Source organism: Anopheles merus, chromosome 2L (genome assembly GCF_017562075.2).
Source record: "Anopheles merus strain MAF chromosome 2L, AmerM5.1, whole genome shotgun sequence".
Classification (NCBI taxonomy): Eukaryota; Metazoa; Arthropoda; class Insecta; order Diptera; family Culicidae; genus Anopheles; species Anopheles merus.
The window spans coordinates 18,727,133-18,739,833 of NC_054083.1; the positions used below are offsets into that span (position 1 = coordinate 18,727,133).

Consider the following 12,701-nt stretch of genomic DNA (forward strand, 5'->3'; position numbering starts at 1 on the left):
GTTAGAAAAAGCTTTACTGTTCACACTTGGTTGCCCACGAAGCACGCTCCAAAGGTGTGGAACCTTTCGAAGCAACGCGATGAAAAATCGTTATTCGTAGAATGGCATTCAATGCGGAAGCGATTCCATTTATGTATGTCTATTTATTTCAATTATTTAATTAAAGTTCGTAAAACATACTTTTCTGTTAAAAACTCAACATTTAAACCATCCCGGTCTCGTTACACAAAACTGTACCAACACGCATAAAATGTGCCGTGCGCTGCCTAAATTTCTTAGGGATTGCGTGGGCACCGCGCTCGTACCCTGCTGTTGTAAGGCCGAAGATCAACACACACACACACACACACACAAACGCGCGCACGGGCGTCTTGAGAGAGTTTTCCTTTTGTTGCGAGCGATCTGCGATCTCGGCACGGCCATCTCCGCGTTTGCCCGCGCAGGTACGGTGGGCTCTCGCGCGATCCCGTTCAGCACCTTCGCGCTCAGTTCGCATCTTGCTGTACGTGTGACCGGATCGACGTCGATCCGCAGCGAGCTCTGTAGCGAGATATCCGTCTAACGGCCAACGAGCCAGCGACCGTATTACGGCCACCATCTTACGGTAATCGTGCGCTGCGTGCGTGTGCGCGAAACCAGTGACCAGCCAGTGTGTGCAACCTGTCCGAGCTCGAGCTCGCCCTCCCGCAGCAGGCATACTTATCCACCCGTTACCGAGCCGATTCGCGCGGCCGACCGCCACCACCACACCATCTAACGGGTTCTGGAGCTGAGGAATTCTGGGTTGCCCTAGTAAAAAAGCGCCTTTGCCGCGGACAGCAGAATTCAGCCTCCGGCAGAGTCCAGCACAGTTCGGGTGTATGTGTTTGTGTGTGCGTTCAGTGTGATTTCGAAGGAACTGCTGGCACCCGAAGCGTGAAGAAAACCTGTACGGTCGTGTCTGTGTTCGTGTGTGTGGTTATTTCAAATGTAAGAAATTATGTGCAATTTATGTCACTCAAGAGCTATGCTACATTTCTTCTACTAAGTGAAACTAATATTAATATTGCTGGTGTAATGGATGTGTAATTGTGTGATGCCCGTGTGTGTGCGGTGGTTCGCTCAACCCTTCGAAGTGTTGATTAAAGGTTTTACTATAAGAGAGAGAGAGAGAGAGAGAAATTACGGGGAAAACAAGCATTTCGGTGTGAAAAGAAAGCAGTGTCACGCACAATGGAAGTTAATGTTGAGTAAGGTGGAACCCGTGCATGACGCGAGAGAGAGAGAGAGAGAGAAAAACCTCTTCGAAACACATCAGCATCATCATTGTCATCTCCCGTCATTCGCACCACACACTATTGATCTTGCATTCCAATCGAAATCCATGCCGAGATACGGCATCCCATCATCATCATCATCATCATGATCGTGATCATCGCCACCATCGTGGCGAGCCGAACCATCCATCCATCCATCCGTCCGTCCGTCCATTCATCCCTTCCGTCGAAAGTCCCCTTCGAGTTATCGAATTCTTCGTACAAACCAGTTTACCACTTTCGAATTTTTCATGCATAGCATGCCCACGGAACAGCAACCGACCCTGCCCGGCCGACACCCTGCCCTACCCAGCTCTACCCTCCTGCGGGCCCTGGGCTGAGAAAAGATCCGTCCTCCGTCGGCCCCCGAAAGAAGAGAGTAAACGCGGGCGGGCGTATGTTTTGTGCGTCTCGGTTGTGCCTTTTTTTCGCTTCTCGCTCCTTATTTTCATTTAATTTTGAGGTCACCAACACACGCTCACACACAGACACCCTCGATAGCAACGCGTGCGGTGCGGTGCGAAGGGATTCCGTGGCCGCTCTTTCTCTTACTTCAATGGCTACGCGATGGAGTTGGCGTGTTTTTTTTTTCTACCTTTGCTTCTTGCTTTTCTTTCTTCTCCCTTTTTAACGTTGGCAATAGTGTATGTGTGTGTGTGCGCGTGTATGTCAAGCAGAGAAAGAAAGAAGCTGTGAATGAGATGCTGCTAGAAACAGGTGATGAGTGCGTGAGCGCCGTGTGGGCAAACGCGCGTTTGCGCCGCCCTTTCTCGTGCTCGTTCTCTCGGCTGCGCGGCATCGAAAGACATCAACGGGCAGACGGACGAGAAACCCGCTGCACCCTGCGTGGTGCTTGTGTAACACACCGTATTGAACTATTCAAGATGATTTGTTTCATCGTCGCCCATTTGTTGCTGCTTTCTTTTGGTTCGCTCATCCTGCCTCCCCGCGGCTAGGTCTTCTTCGGTGCGCGTACCTCTTCTCGCCTACCTCGCTTATCCTCCCTACCGGTTTAAGCTGGAATCAACGCAACCAGACAGGGCTACTCACAAAGGGTGTTCCGTTTAATATTTGGTCGTTTGCAATCCTTGTGTATTAAATCGAATGCTAGATTACCAGTACTTAATTTAATTTTTCTTGCTAATCAAATTCAAATTGTTCTTCAGAAAATATTTCCAATTTTAATAACATTTCAAAGAAGTTTTCAAAGTCTTATGATATATATTTTTTAATTGGACGTTCAGCACACATTTGATCCATTATCCAATATCATTAACAACAATACTGTGGGACACAGGCCTGTTAGTGCAGAAAGCCTATTTTAAAGCAAATTTTAGCTTTTATGTTTGTTTGTTTTTGTTTTGTTGGCAATTTTTTGTGCATGATAAATCCTTCCAGCCGGTCTCATGGTACAGTCGTCAACTCGTACGACTTAACAACATGCCCGTCATGGGTTCAAGCCCCAAATAGACCGTGCCGCCATACGTAGGACTGACTATCCTACTATGGGGGGAAATCAATAAGTCACTGAAAGCCAAGTGGGTTGGCAGGCCTTGACCGGCATCGGTTGTTGAGCCAAAGAAAAAAAAAAGATAAATCCTTCCATACCAAATCATTTGTTTCATAAACGAAATAGAAGAAACTCTGTCTCTTTATTTAGAATTCAAAATTGCTCCATTATGTCATGAATCAAAATTACAAATCTTTGTTTTTGAGTGATTTTTTTTTATAAAACTTTAACGCGCACTTCAAGTACCTTTTTTACATGAATCAAAAAATCATTAGAAATGCCAATAGCTTATATATTTTCTTCTCTAAACACTTCAATTTCCTTGTCTGAGGTAGTTTAATATATGTTAAATAACTAAAAATCTAAAAATAGTAGAACACAAAATGAATCTTTTATACTATTAATTTCATAATTAAAAAAAAATAACAGTAAACCGAAATATGTCGTTGGGTCAGTTTTTTTGGCCAGACAGTTACTTATCATTTATTTTCCATTAACTTATTTCCCCACAACATAGAGTTTCGCGTCTATTTGTGAAAAAAATTGACTGATTTAAACACATATTTGCTCGGTTCAATTTTAACCTACGCCCCCCTTTACGCAATCGAAATCCGCTAAATAAACTTGCGTTCATTTTTCCCTCTTCTCACTTTGCTTAATCAATCGCACATCGCAAGACGGTGCGCGACAATGGCGTAACCATTTCGTCCCTCGATCGTTGTTGGATGTTTGGTTTGAATAATCTTACCACCGATGCACACAATCGTCAACGTCAACATAATTATACGGCCACGGTCGATACCGGTTTCTCCCTCTCTCTCTCTCTCTCTCTCTCTCTCTCTCTCTCTCTCTCTCTCTCTCTCTCTCTCTCTCTCTCTCTCTCTCTCTCTCTCTCTCTCTCTCTCTCTCTCTCTCTCTCTCTCTCTCTCTCCTTCCCCCTCCCTTCGCGCTGTATTTGATCGTCGAGTGCTGGATGCTGGATGCTGCAGTGATCGTGACACACGATAAAGCACACGGCCAGTAACGCCACAGCCACGAGCCGTATAAAGCAAAAAGAAAAAAAAACTCCCCTGCAATTCCCCCCTTATTGCATCGCACCATCACACGCAAACGTCCATTCTATGCTTTTAGGAATTATCAGAGCGCGTGATCGATGGAAAATCTACCCTTCCCGGGCCGGTGAAAATCGATTTATTTGCTTTGATTTCACTTTGCCACCATATCCAGCACCGGCGGCGGCAGCAGCAGCAGCAGCCACAAATAGCGCTTTCCTTCGGCGCGCACATTTTTCTCGTCATCGTCGCGCCATCAAGACGGCCAGCTCCACGCTCCTACTCTTCCACTGGTTGCAACCATGCACAGACACGCGCGCGCGCTAACGCAGGTGTTGTTTGTTGGCTGCCGTGGCATGGACAAAGCTCTTCAGAACACAGAGCACATCAACATGAGCTAAATGCAGTCGCGTCCGAATGTGGTCGGCCTTGAAGGCGTTTGAAACGTTTCCACATTTCTGCAGTCGATACGCTAAAAATATGCTAATCAAACCGCTAGTGGAAGATGGAAGCCAACCGGGGCGAATTGGTTTGTTTGCCCACACTACTCGCCGCGCGCAAGGCTTTAAATGTTCACGACGGTTGGGAACTGTTCGATCGCCTATACAATCTTCTTTCTCAAAAAGCTTCTGTTGAAGCTCGATTTGATGGTGAATTTTTTAATGGATTTTTTTTTCTGTGAAATCAGTATATCAATCACATTTTTTAGTCATTTCAATTTCAAGATAACAAACAAGGAACAAGGAGCCTAATTGTTATTATTTAAATGTTTAAAGAGGGTTTGGACCTTTTAGGGTCTCTTTTGCCTCTGATAAGTTGTTTAGGTAACTGAATCCTTTGTACCACAGGTGCGTCGGACTAAATCTGCCCTGTGGCGAGTTGTTTCGAGCCAAATGGCAGACAAAAAACGGATTTGTTGAATAATAATAATAATAAAATCAATTTTAAAAAGCTTGAAAATAACAACTAAAAACCAAGTTTAATGAAATATTCTGAAAAATCGCTTTTTAATCGATTTTAGTTATTCTTCGAATATTTCAAAAGACTTTCTATAGACAAAGCATCTTTCTTCCATCGATCCACGTTTGGCGGTCCTAATCCATTAACGATTCCCTGTTACCACCGTCACGCGATCACGCGTGATATGTACATACGCATATATGTACCGATGTGATACGTACCGATAAGCACATCAAAATACTTTGAAATGGCCGTAAAGTTTATCAACAACATCTTCGACTTCGGCTCACACACTGTGTTTCCATTATGCAAATAAAACTAATCGAAAAAAAAAAATGAACTAAAGTCTCTTTCCGTGCTTCCATTGCGTTCGATTCGAGCTTGGCGGTTTTCTTTCTTAGCTCAAGAGACATAAAACAAAAGTTTGCGTTTTAAATCATTAATTAAACTTTCGAACACTTCAATTAGCCACCAGTTCAATAATAAAAGCCTTTCTCCCCGACACCCAGGCATGTGTGACAAGCTAGGCGAGTGCCGCTAAACCCCGTGCCCCACACACCTACACCCACGCTCCTCATCATGACGACTACGATTGACGCGCGTCTGCTGCTACTGCTCGCGTGCGCCCTAGCTTCCGTTTCGTGTGCGTGGCGCCCGTGCACCGACCTGGACGCGCTGCTCAAAATACCGTGCCGGTAAGTGTTTGGTAAATTGCAGCTGATTCACCCTCCACACTCCTCACTTCAAAATACCGCCCCCAACACGCTCTCCCCCTCCCATGTTGGGTGGGGCAAGCCACCTTTCGTTTGGCCTACAAATTTCACACCGATCCGTTTCGCCACACCGTTTCGGGGTAATTTTCAGATCGATACTCTGTTGGTTTTTTTTTTTTGGTTTTTCACGGCCAAACTCGAATTGATCGTTTTTTCGTTCTTTTTCATTTGTTCCTTTTCCTTTTTTGCTGTAGATGCAACATTGAGACGGCTGGGAACAACAGCCAGTATGTTTTCGTGAACGTGAACTGCGACCGGACGACGCTGACAGCCCCGTTTCCGAGCGGCATTCCGATCATCTCCTTCTCGCAGCGCAACAGCGGCCACCAAGCGTTGCCGGTAAGTGTTGTTGACACAGCTGGACACGTGACGCGTCTTTTAACTCAATGTTGAAAGAGTAACATATTACATTTACATTTACTTTAATCGTCTATATCTTCATGCTCTAATGGTGACTCTTTAAGAAAACAAAACAATCTAATATATATCTTTAAACAATCAGAGCAAGTTAGATTTGTTTAACGATTGTAAATATTGCCTTGAAACCTGATTAACATCCTCTTATACTGTGCTTCTGATTGCTAGTAAATTTAAAATTAGTGTATTAGATTTCGTTTTGGGACTAAAATAGACAAATTGTTCTTTCAATTAATTGCTTTAAGTCTCGTCAGTTTGACTCCTCTAAGTATCATGATCAGAATCGAACCTTTTCAAGAATTTGATACTTTGACTCTGTTGCAATTCTTCACAGAATAAAGGCTTTTTAGAAATGAACACTGTTGAAATCTTTACGTAATTAAGTGTTCGTGCAATTCCGTGTTAAATTGAATCGTGCTAAACCTTTACAATTCTTCGTAGAATTGATTCTATCTACTCTTTTAACTGCATCATGATGCTCCTTTAATCCCGGGTTACAGCTCCAATGAAATGGAACGTGAAATTTGAGGTTTTTTGTGCGCTATATTTCATTAAATATTAATTAGAATATGAATTATCGTACACGAAAAGAAAATAAATTAAATTGTCCAACTATTTGAACTATTAACAGTGGCGATTTTAACGGTAAGCAAAGTAAGCAGTTGCGGGGGGGGGGGCGTCGATGAGGGGCCCCGCGCATCTTTAGTCCAGCACTGCATTAGCAATGAGAGCCCCGTGGGTGTTGGACCCCAGGCTACACGGAATCGGATCCGGAATCGCATTTGGCTCCGGAATTAGAATCGGCTCCGCAATCGAAATCGTCCTAGGAATCGCAATTTGCTCCAGAAACGGAATCAGAATTGATTCCAGAAGTGGAATAAGCTCCGGAATCAGAATCAGTTCTTGAATTGAAATCAGAGGTATTAGAAATGAAGTCATTTCTGAGATCACTATGAGAATGGATCGTTTACGAGTAAATTTGGATTCTTTGGGGTTGATTTCGAAACCCTTTTCGATTCCAAACCCGATTCCGAACCCGATTCTGATTCCGGAGCCAACTCCGGAGCCAATTCTCCGGAGCCAAATCTATTATCCGGGATCGTTTCCATAACACTTCGAAACTAGCCGGAATCGATTCCGACGAAAACTTCATTTTTCCCATCACTAATTGGGAGTTTACAAAAAAGAAGAGTTAATTCAATCACCCAATAAAAGATATGGCTCAGATCAATTCTGTCCATCACAAAACAACATAATAGTGTCTTACTAGTGTCACATTCTAACTAATTCTCATCCCCATTGCACTCTCCCCCCAATAGGATCTTTCCATCCTGAATGCCCCGGTACGGAAGCTCGATTTTTCCAACAATGCGCTCCGTTCGATCGGCACCAAAGCCCTGTTCGGTAGCGTGGCCGAATACCTAACAGAGCTGCGCCTGGCCAACAATCTCCTCGGCGATAGCTTGAACCCGATCTTCTCCACGGACGTGCTGCAGGCGCTCCAGTCGCTCAAGGTGCTGGATCTGTCCGGCAACCGGATCATCGCGCTGGAGGAAAGCATCTTCGACGGCAATCGGCGGCTGGTGGAGCTGTACCTGGACCAGAACAAGATCGCCACCGTACCGGTGGCCGCCGTCAAAGAGCTGACCAGCCTGAAGCTGCTGTCGCTGCGCAGCAACCGCATCGAGTCGCTCGAGCCGGATGCGTTCAATTTCGCCAACAAACTGGAAAGGTTGGATCTGCGGAACAATCGCATCCGCAGCCTGAAGTCGAAAGCGTTTGCCAACCTGGCCAGCATGAAGGAGGTGCTGCTGGCGGGCAATCAGCTCAGCCACATCGACGAGCGAGCGCTCGCCGGGATGGATGTGCTGCAGAAGCTGGATCTGTCAGACAACCTGCTGTCCGAGTTCCCGTCGGAGGCGCTCGGGTCGGTAGTGTCGCTGAAGGTGCTGAACATATCGCTGAACAACATTGGCAAGCTGGAGTCGAACCATCTGGCGCAGATGAAGAGCCTGCAGATACTGGACATTAGCCGGAACACGATCGCCACCATCCTGCCGGGCACGTTCCGGGAGCAGCTGCTGCTCAAGTACTTGGATTTGAGTTTGAATTCTTTGCGCACGGTAAGTACGGTTTCCTGGTTGGATGGGTTTCACTTCCAAACATCACTCTGAATGATTTCCTGCTTGCATTCACAGATCGAGGACGACGCGTTCGAAGGGTTGGACAATCTGCAGACGCTCATTCTGCGCGACAACAACATCCTCTTCATCCCGGGCAGTGCGCTTGGCCGGCTGCCGAAGCTGTCCAACCTCTATCTCGACTTTAACCGGGTCGCCGCCCTGTCCTCCAGCATACTGAAGTCGATCCAGCCGGAAAACATCCGCTACCTGTCGCTGTCGCGCAACGTCATCCGCGAGCTGCCGGGCGACAGCTTTGCCGCGTTCCGCAAGCTGATCTATCTGGACATTTCCGGCAACAGCCTCGGCGTGATCGGCGAGGACACGTTCAAGGGGCTGGAGGGGACGCTACTCGAGATCAAGCTGTCGTTCAACAGGATCGCTTCGCTGCGCAAGTTCGTGCTGCCGAAGCTGCGCCGGCTCGATCTCAGCGCGAACAGCATCGACGATCTGGCGATCGACTCGTTCCACAGCCTGCACAACCTGCTCTACCTGAACATGAGCGGCAACGAGCACGTCGGGCAGGTGACGCGCACCATGATCTACCCGTTGACGAAGCTGCAGGTGATCGATCTGAGCCACTGCGGGCTGAAGATGCTGCAGGCGGACCTGTTCCACAATAACACCGACCTGCGTATCGCCCTGCTCAACCATAACCAGCTGCGGGTGATCGAGGAGGGCACGTTTCTCAACCTGAACAACCTGTTCGATCTGTCGCTCGCCGGCAACGGGCTGGAGCAGCTGCGGCCCCGCTCCTTCGTCAACACGGTCAACCTGCGCACGCTCAACCTGCGCCAGAACGCGCTGCAGGAGCTGCGCGCCGACATGTTCACGACCGAGACGGCGCTCGAGGTGCTGGACGCGTCCGACAATGCGCTCAAGAGTTTCGCCACCAACACGCTCAAGATACATCCGCGGCTGCGCAAGGTGTTGCTCGCGAACAACCGGCTGGAGGTGTTCCCGCCCGAGCTGATCGCCGATCTCGACCATCTCGAGGTGATCGATCTGGCCGGCAATCGGCTCACCACCATCCAGCAGCTCGACTTTGGCCGGCTGGCGAACCTGCGCGAGCTGTATCTGCGCGCGAACGCGATCGACTCGGTGCAGGACATGGCGTTCCACAACTCTTCCCAGCTGCAGATACTCGACCTGGCCGCCAACCGGCTCGAGCGCCTGTCGGAGCGCTCGTTCGAAGGGACGCTGCGACTCGATCTGCTCGATCTGAGCGACAACAAGCTGACCGGCCTGCCGGAACAGGTGCTGGCGAAGAGCCGGGTCCAGCGGCTCGAGCGCGTCTCGCTCGCCGGCAACAAGCTGGCCAGCGTGCCGGTGGCCGCGTTCGGCGACCAGCACGACACGCTGCAAACGCTCGACCTGAGCCGCAACGCGATCCGCGAGGTGCCACGGGCCAGCCACATGCTCATGATCAACGCCAAGCACGTCGACTTCTCGTACAACCCGCTCACGCCGGAAGCGATCGCCACCGTGCTCGGGCAGCCGAAGACCGTGCGCACGCTCAACCTGGCCGGGACGGGCGTGCGGGAGCTGCCGGTGCTGGAGACGCCGTACCTGCGCAGCCTGAACCTGTCGTACAACAACATCTCTGCGGTTAGCGCGAAAGCGTTCGAAAAGGTGACGCTGCTCGAGCGGCTCGACCTGTCGCACAACGCGATCGGCGACGCGGACGGGCTGCGCGATATCTGGCCGAAGCTGGCGCTGCTCGGCTACCTCGACCTGTCCAGCAATCCGATCCGCACGATCACGGCCAGCACGTTCGAGCGGCTGGACGGGCTGACGGAGCTGTACATCCGCGAGCTGCCCGAGCTGACCCGGCTCGAGAAGAACGCGTTCAAACCACTGAAGGACCTGACCGTCCTGCAGGCGTACCAGTTCGCCAAGCTCGGGTACATCGACGTGCAGGGCATCGTGCAGGAGCTGCCGGCGCTGGCCGCGGTCGACATCGAGGCGAAGGACGCCAACCTCGAGTCGGACCAGCTGCAGGTCCTGCACCATCCGAAGCTGCACACGCTCGGCCTGCACGGGTACGCACTGCAGAGCCTGTCGTCCGGCGCGTTTGCCGGTTTGCGCAACAAGTACCTGACGGTGCGGCTGCACAACACCTCGCTGACGGCGCTGCCGCCCGCCCTGCTACTGCCGCTGCCCCGCTCCGCTCACATCGACTTTAGCATTGCCGGGTCGAAGGTGGGCACGCTGACGCAACCGTTCCTGAGCTCGCTGGACGACCGCAAGAACAGCATCCAGATCGATGGGCTGGCGACGAACCCGGTCCGGTGCGACTGCCAGGCGCGCGCCTTCCGCCGGTGGATTCTCGCGACCAAGGTGCAGGACGTGCGGTGCGCCAGCCCACCGACCGTCGCCGGCAAGCTGCTGACGGAGGTGGGCGACAGCGAGCTGGTGTGTGACGGCCGCAGCAAGGTGACGAGCCCCACCCAACCGGCGGCTTCGAGCACGGGCGGCAGCACGCGAACTACGCCCACGATTAGCTTCTACAACTACACGTCCGAGGTGCAGATGACGAACGCGGCCGCAACGACCGAGCACGACATCATCTGGAGCATGCCGCCGGTGTCCTCCTCCTCGACGACCACGCGCACCAAGGGTTCCAAATCGAAGGTTTCGTCGGCCGCCATGCCGCCGCTGAAGAAGATGCCGTCCGCGAACGACGATACGCTCATCATCGGCATCGTGGGCGGGGTGGTGGTGTTTATCTTTCTGCTCATCATCTGCATCTGCATCTGCCGGTTGAAGATGAACAACGACAGCTACCACCATCATCATGCGCGCGCCGGCCATCCGATGCCAATGGGCATGCCGGGCACGCTGCAGGTCAACTACACCGGCAAGAAGGGCCAGCCGGCGGCCATGTATCCCACGCTGGCGCCACCGTACGCCCAGAGCTACGCCACGCTGCCCTACAAACCGAACGGGTCGCCGACGCAGGCCCGCCCCAGCTACTCGACCATCGGCCGAATACCGTACCAGTATCAGAACCACACGCTCATGTCCAGCCAGGCGGCGCTGCACCATCAGCAGCAGCAGCAGCACGCGCAGCAACACGCGCAGCAGCAATCTTCCGGCACGCTCACCCACTCCGCCCACAATCCCTACATCGTGTACCAGGACGATAAGGTTTACCGATGATCGGTGCGGCGATGGAGAGGACGAACGACGTCGCATTGCCCGGGACGAACGTTCTCTGCTCATCCCGATACTAACTCTACCAATGAGTTTCAGCAAGCCTGCGTGTGTGTGTGTGTGCATGATGAATGGATGTTAAGATTTGGAATGAAAGCGAATGGAACTTATGCTTATGCATGAGCGAGAGTGTGTGCGTGTACGAGAATGTGTGTAATTTTAATGATTACTGCAACGGTTTTTTTTGTTCATGTTTTGCCCTCACAGGCCTCACTACCAATGGGGCTACTCGTTTAGTGCGTAAGAACCTAGAATTTCTTTCCGTACGTCATTTCTTCCTTAAAAACTATCCTTTTTCTCTACCTATTGCACCTCACTTGCGCTGTACGATTCAGCAATTTTCATCTAATTTTTAGTTTCAACATTCTTTACTGACCCCCATTGCGTTACGAGTCGTTACTCCCTGATACGCTTCCCTGTTCTAGGTAACAACCATACAATGCTCAATATAATTTTACACCACAGTGAACATATTTAATGAACGTTTTCCATCTTCTGGTGCTGCCAATCGCGTAGGGTAAATGGCTGCACAGGCCCGCTAGAGACAGTGAGGAGGTATGAAACAGTTAAGACGGCGGGCTTTGTAAGTAAAACGTAAATCTGCGTAATAAATCCAATAGTACTAATGACAACAGACGGATCCTTTTGTTTGTAATGCGACGAAAGAAAATAAATCGTTTGCTACTTAATTTGCACGATCGCGGTAGAGACTACATGCAGACTTCGAGATCAGTGATCAAAACACTACCAGATTATTACATGAAATGGTGCCAATTGCGAACGTTCGATCGACATCGATTCGACATTGGGCCATGCCATCGAACATTGACATTGGGCCATGCCATCGAACTCGCGAGCTCGAAATATTCCTAACGCATCGAACGAGACGTAACTATTTGTGCAAAAACAGTTGATATTAACGTAATTTTTCGCTTCGTGTTGTTGAAAGAGTTTCACCCCTGTTTCTCGTTAATTTCCGCGAAACTACTAACTTCAGCCTAATTTGTATGTAATGTCTTTTATTTTTTGCGTAAGGAATTATTCAATCACGACTGTTCAAAATCTTCACGAAATTCAAAATGTTCAAAATCTAGGGATATATTAATACAACGACCATGAAAACATCTTACAATCATGTTTCATAAGAAAATGTGTTGAAATTTTTTAGTTTTTATCGATTTTTATATATTTTTTTTTCATGAACGATGAATGAACAAGTTTTTTTCGTGCAGTTTTGAAATGTTCGGGTAAGGCTATATGGGAAGTAAGACATTTGATATGGGAAAGATGGACATCAT

At 49.4% G+C, this 12,701-nt stretch overlaps 1 protein-coding gene across 1 annotated transcript; it reads left to right on the plus strand.

Moving 5' to 3' along the window:
* Positions 1 to 463: 463 nt before the first annotated feature.
* LOC121591854 (chaoptin) lies at positions 464 to 12,035 on the plus strand. The gene is made up of 5 exons (XM_041912895.1): positions 464 to 969; positions 5,327 to 5,512; positions 5,785 to 5,929; positions 7,327 to 8,130; positions 8,206 to 12,035. The coding sequence occupies exons 2-5, from the start codon at positions 5,397 to 5,399 to the stop codon at positions 11,347 to 11,349; spliced, it is 4,209 nt and encodes a 1,402-aa protein (XP_041768829.1). The 5' UTR covers positions 464 to 969; positions 5,327 to 5,396; the 3' UTR covers positions 11,350 to 12,035.
* Positions 12,036 to 12,701: the final 666 nt, after the last annotated feature.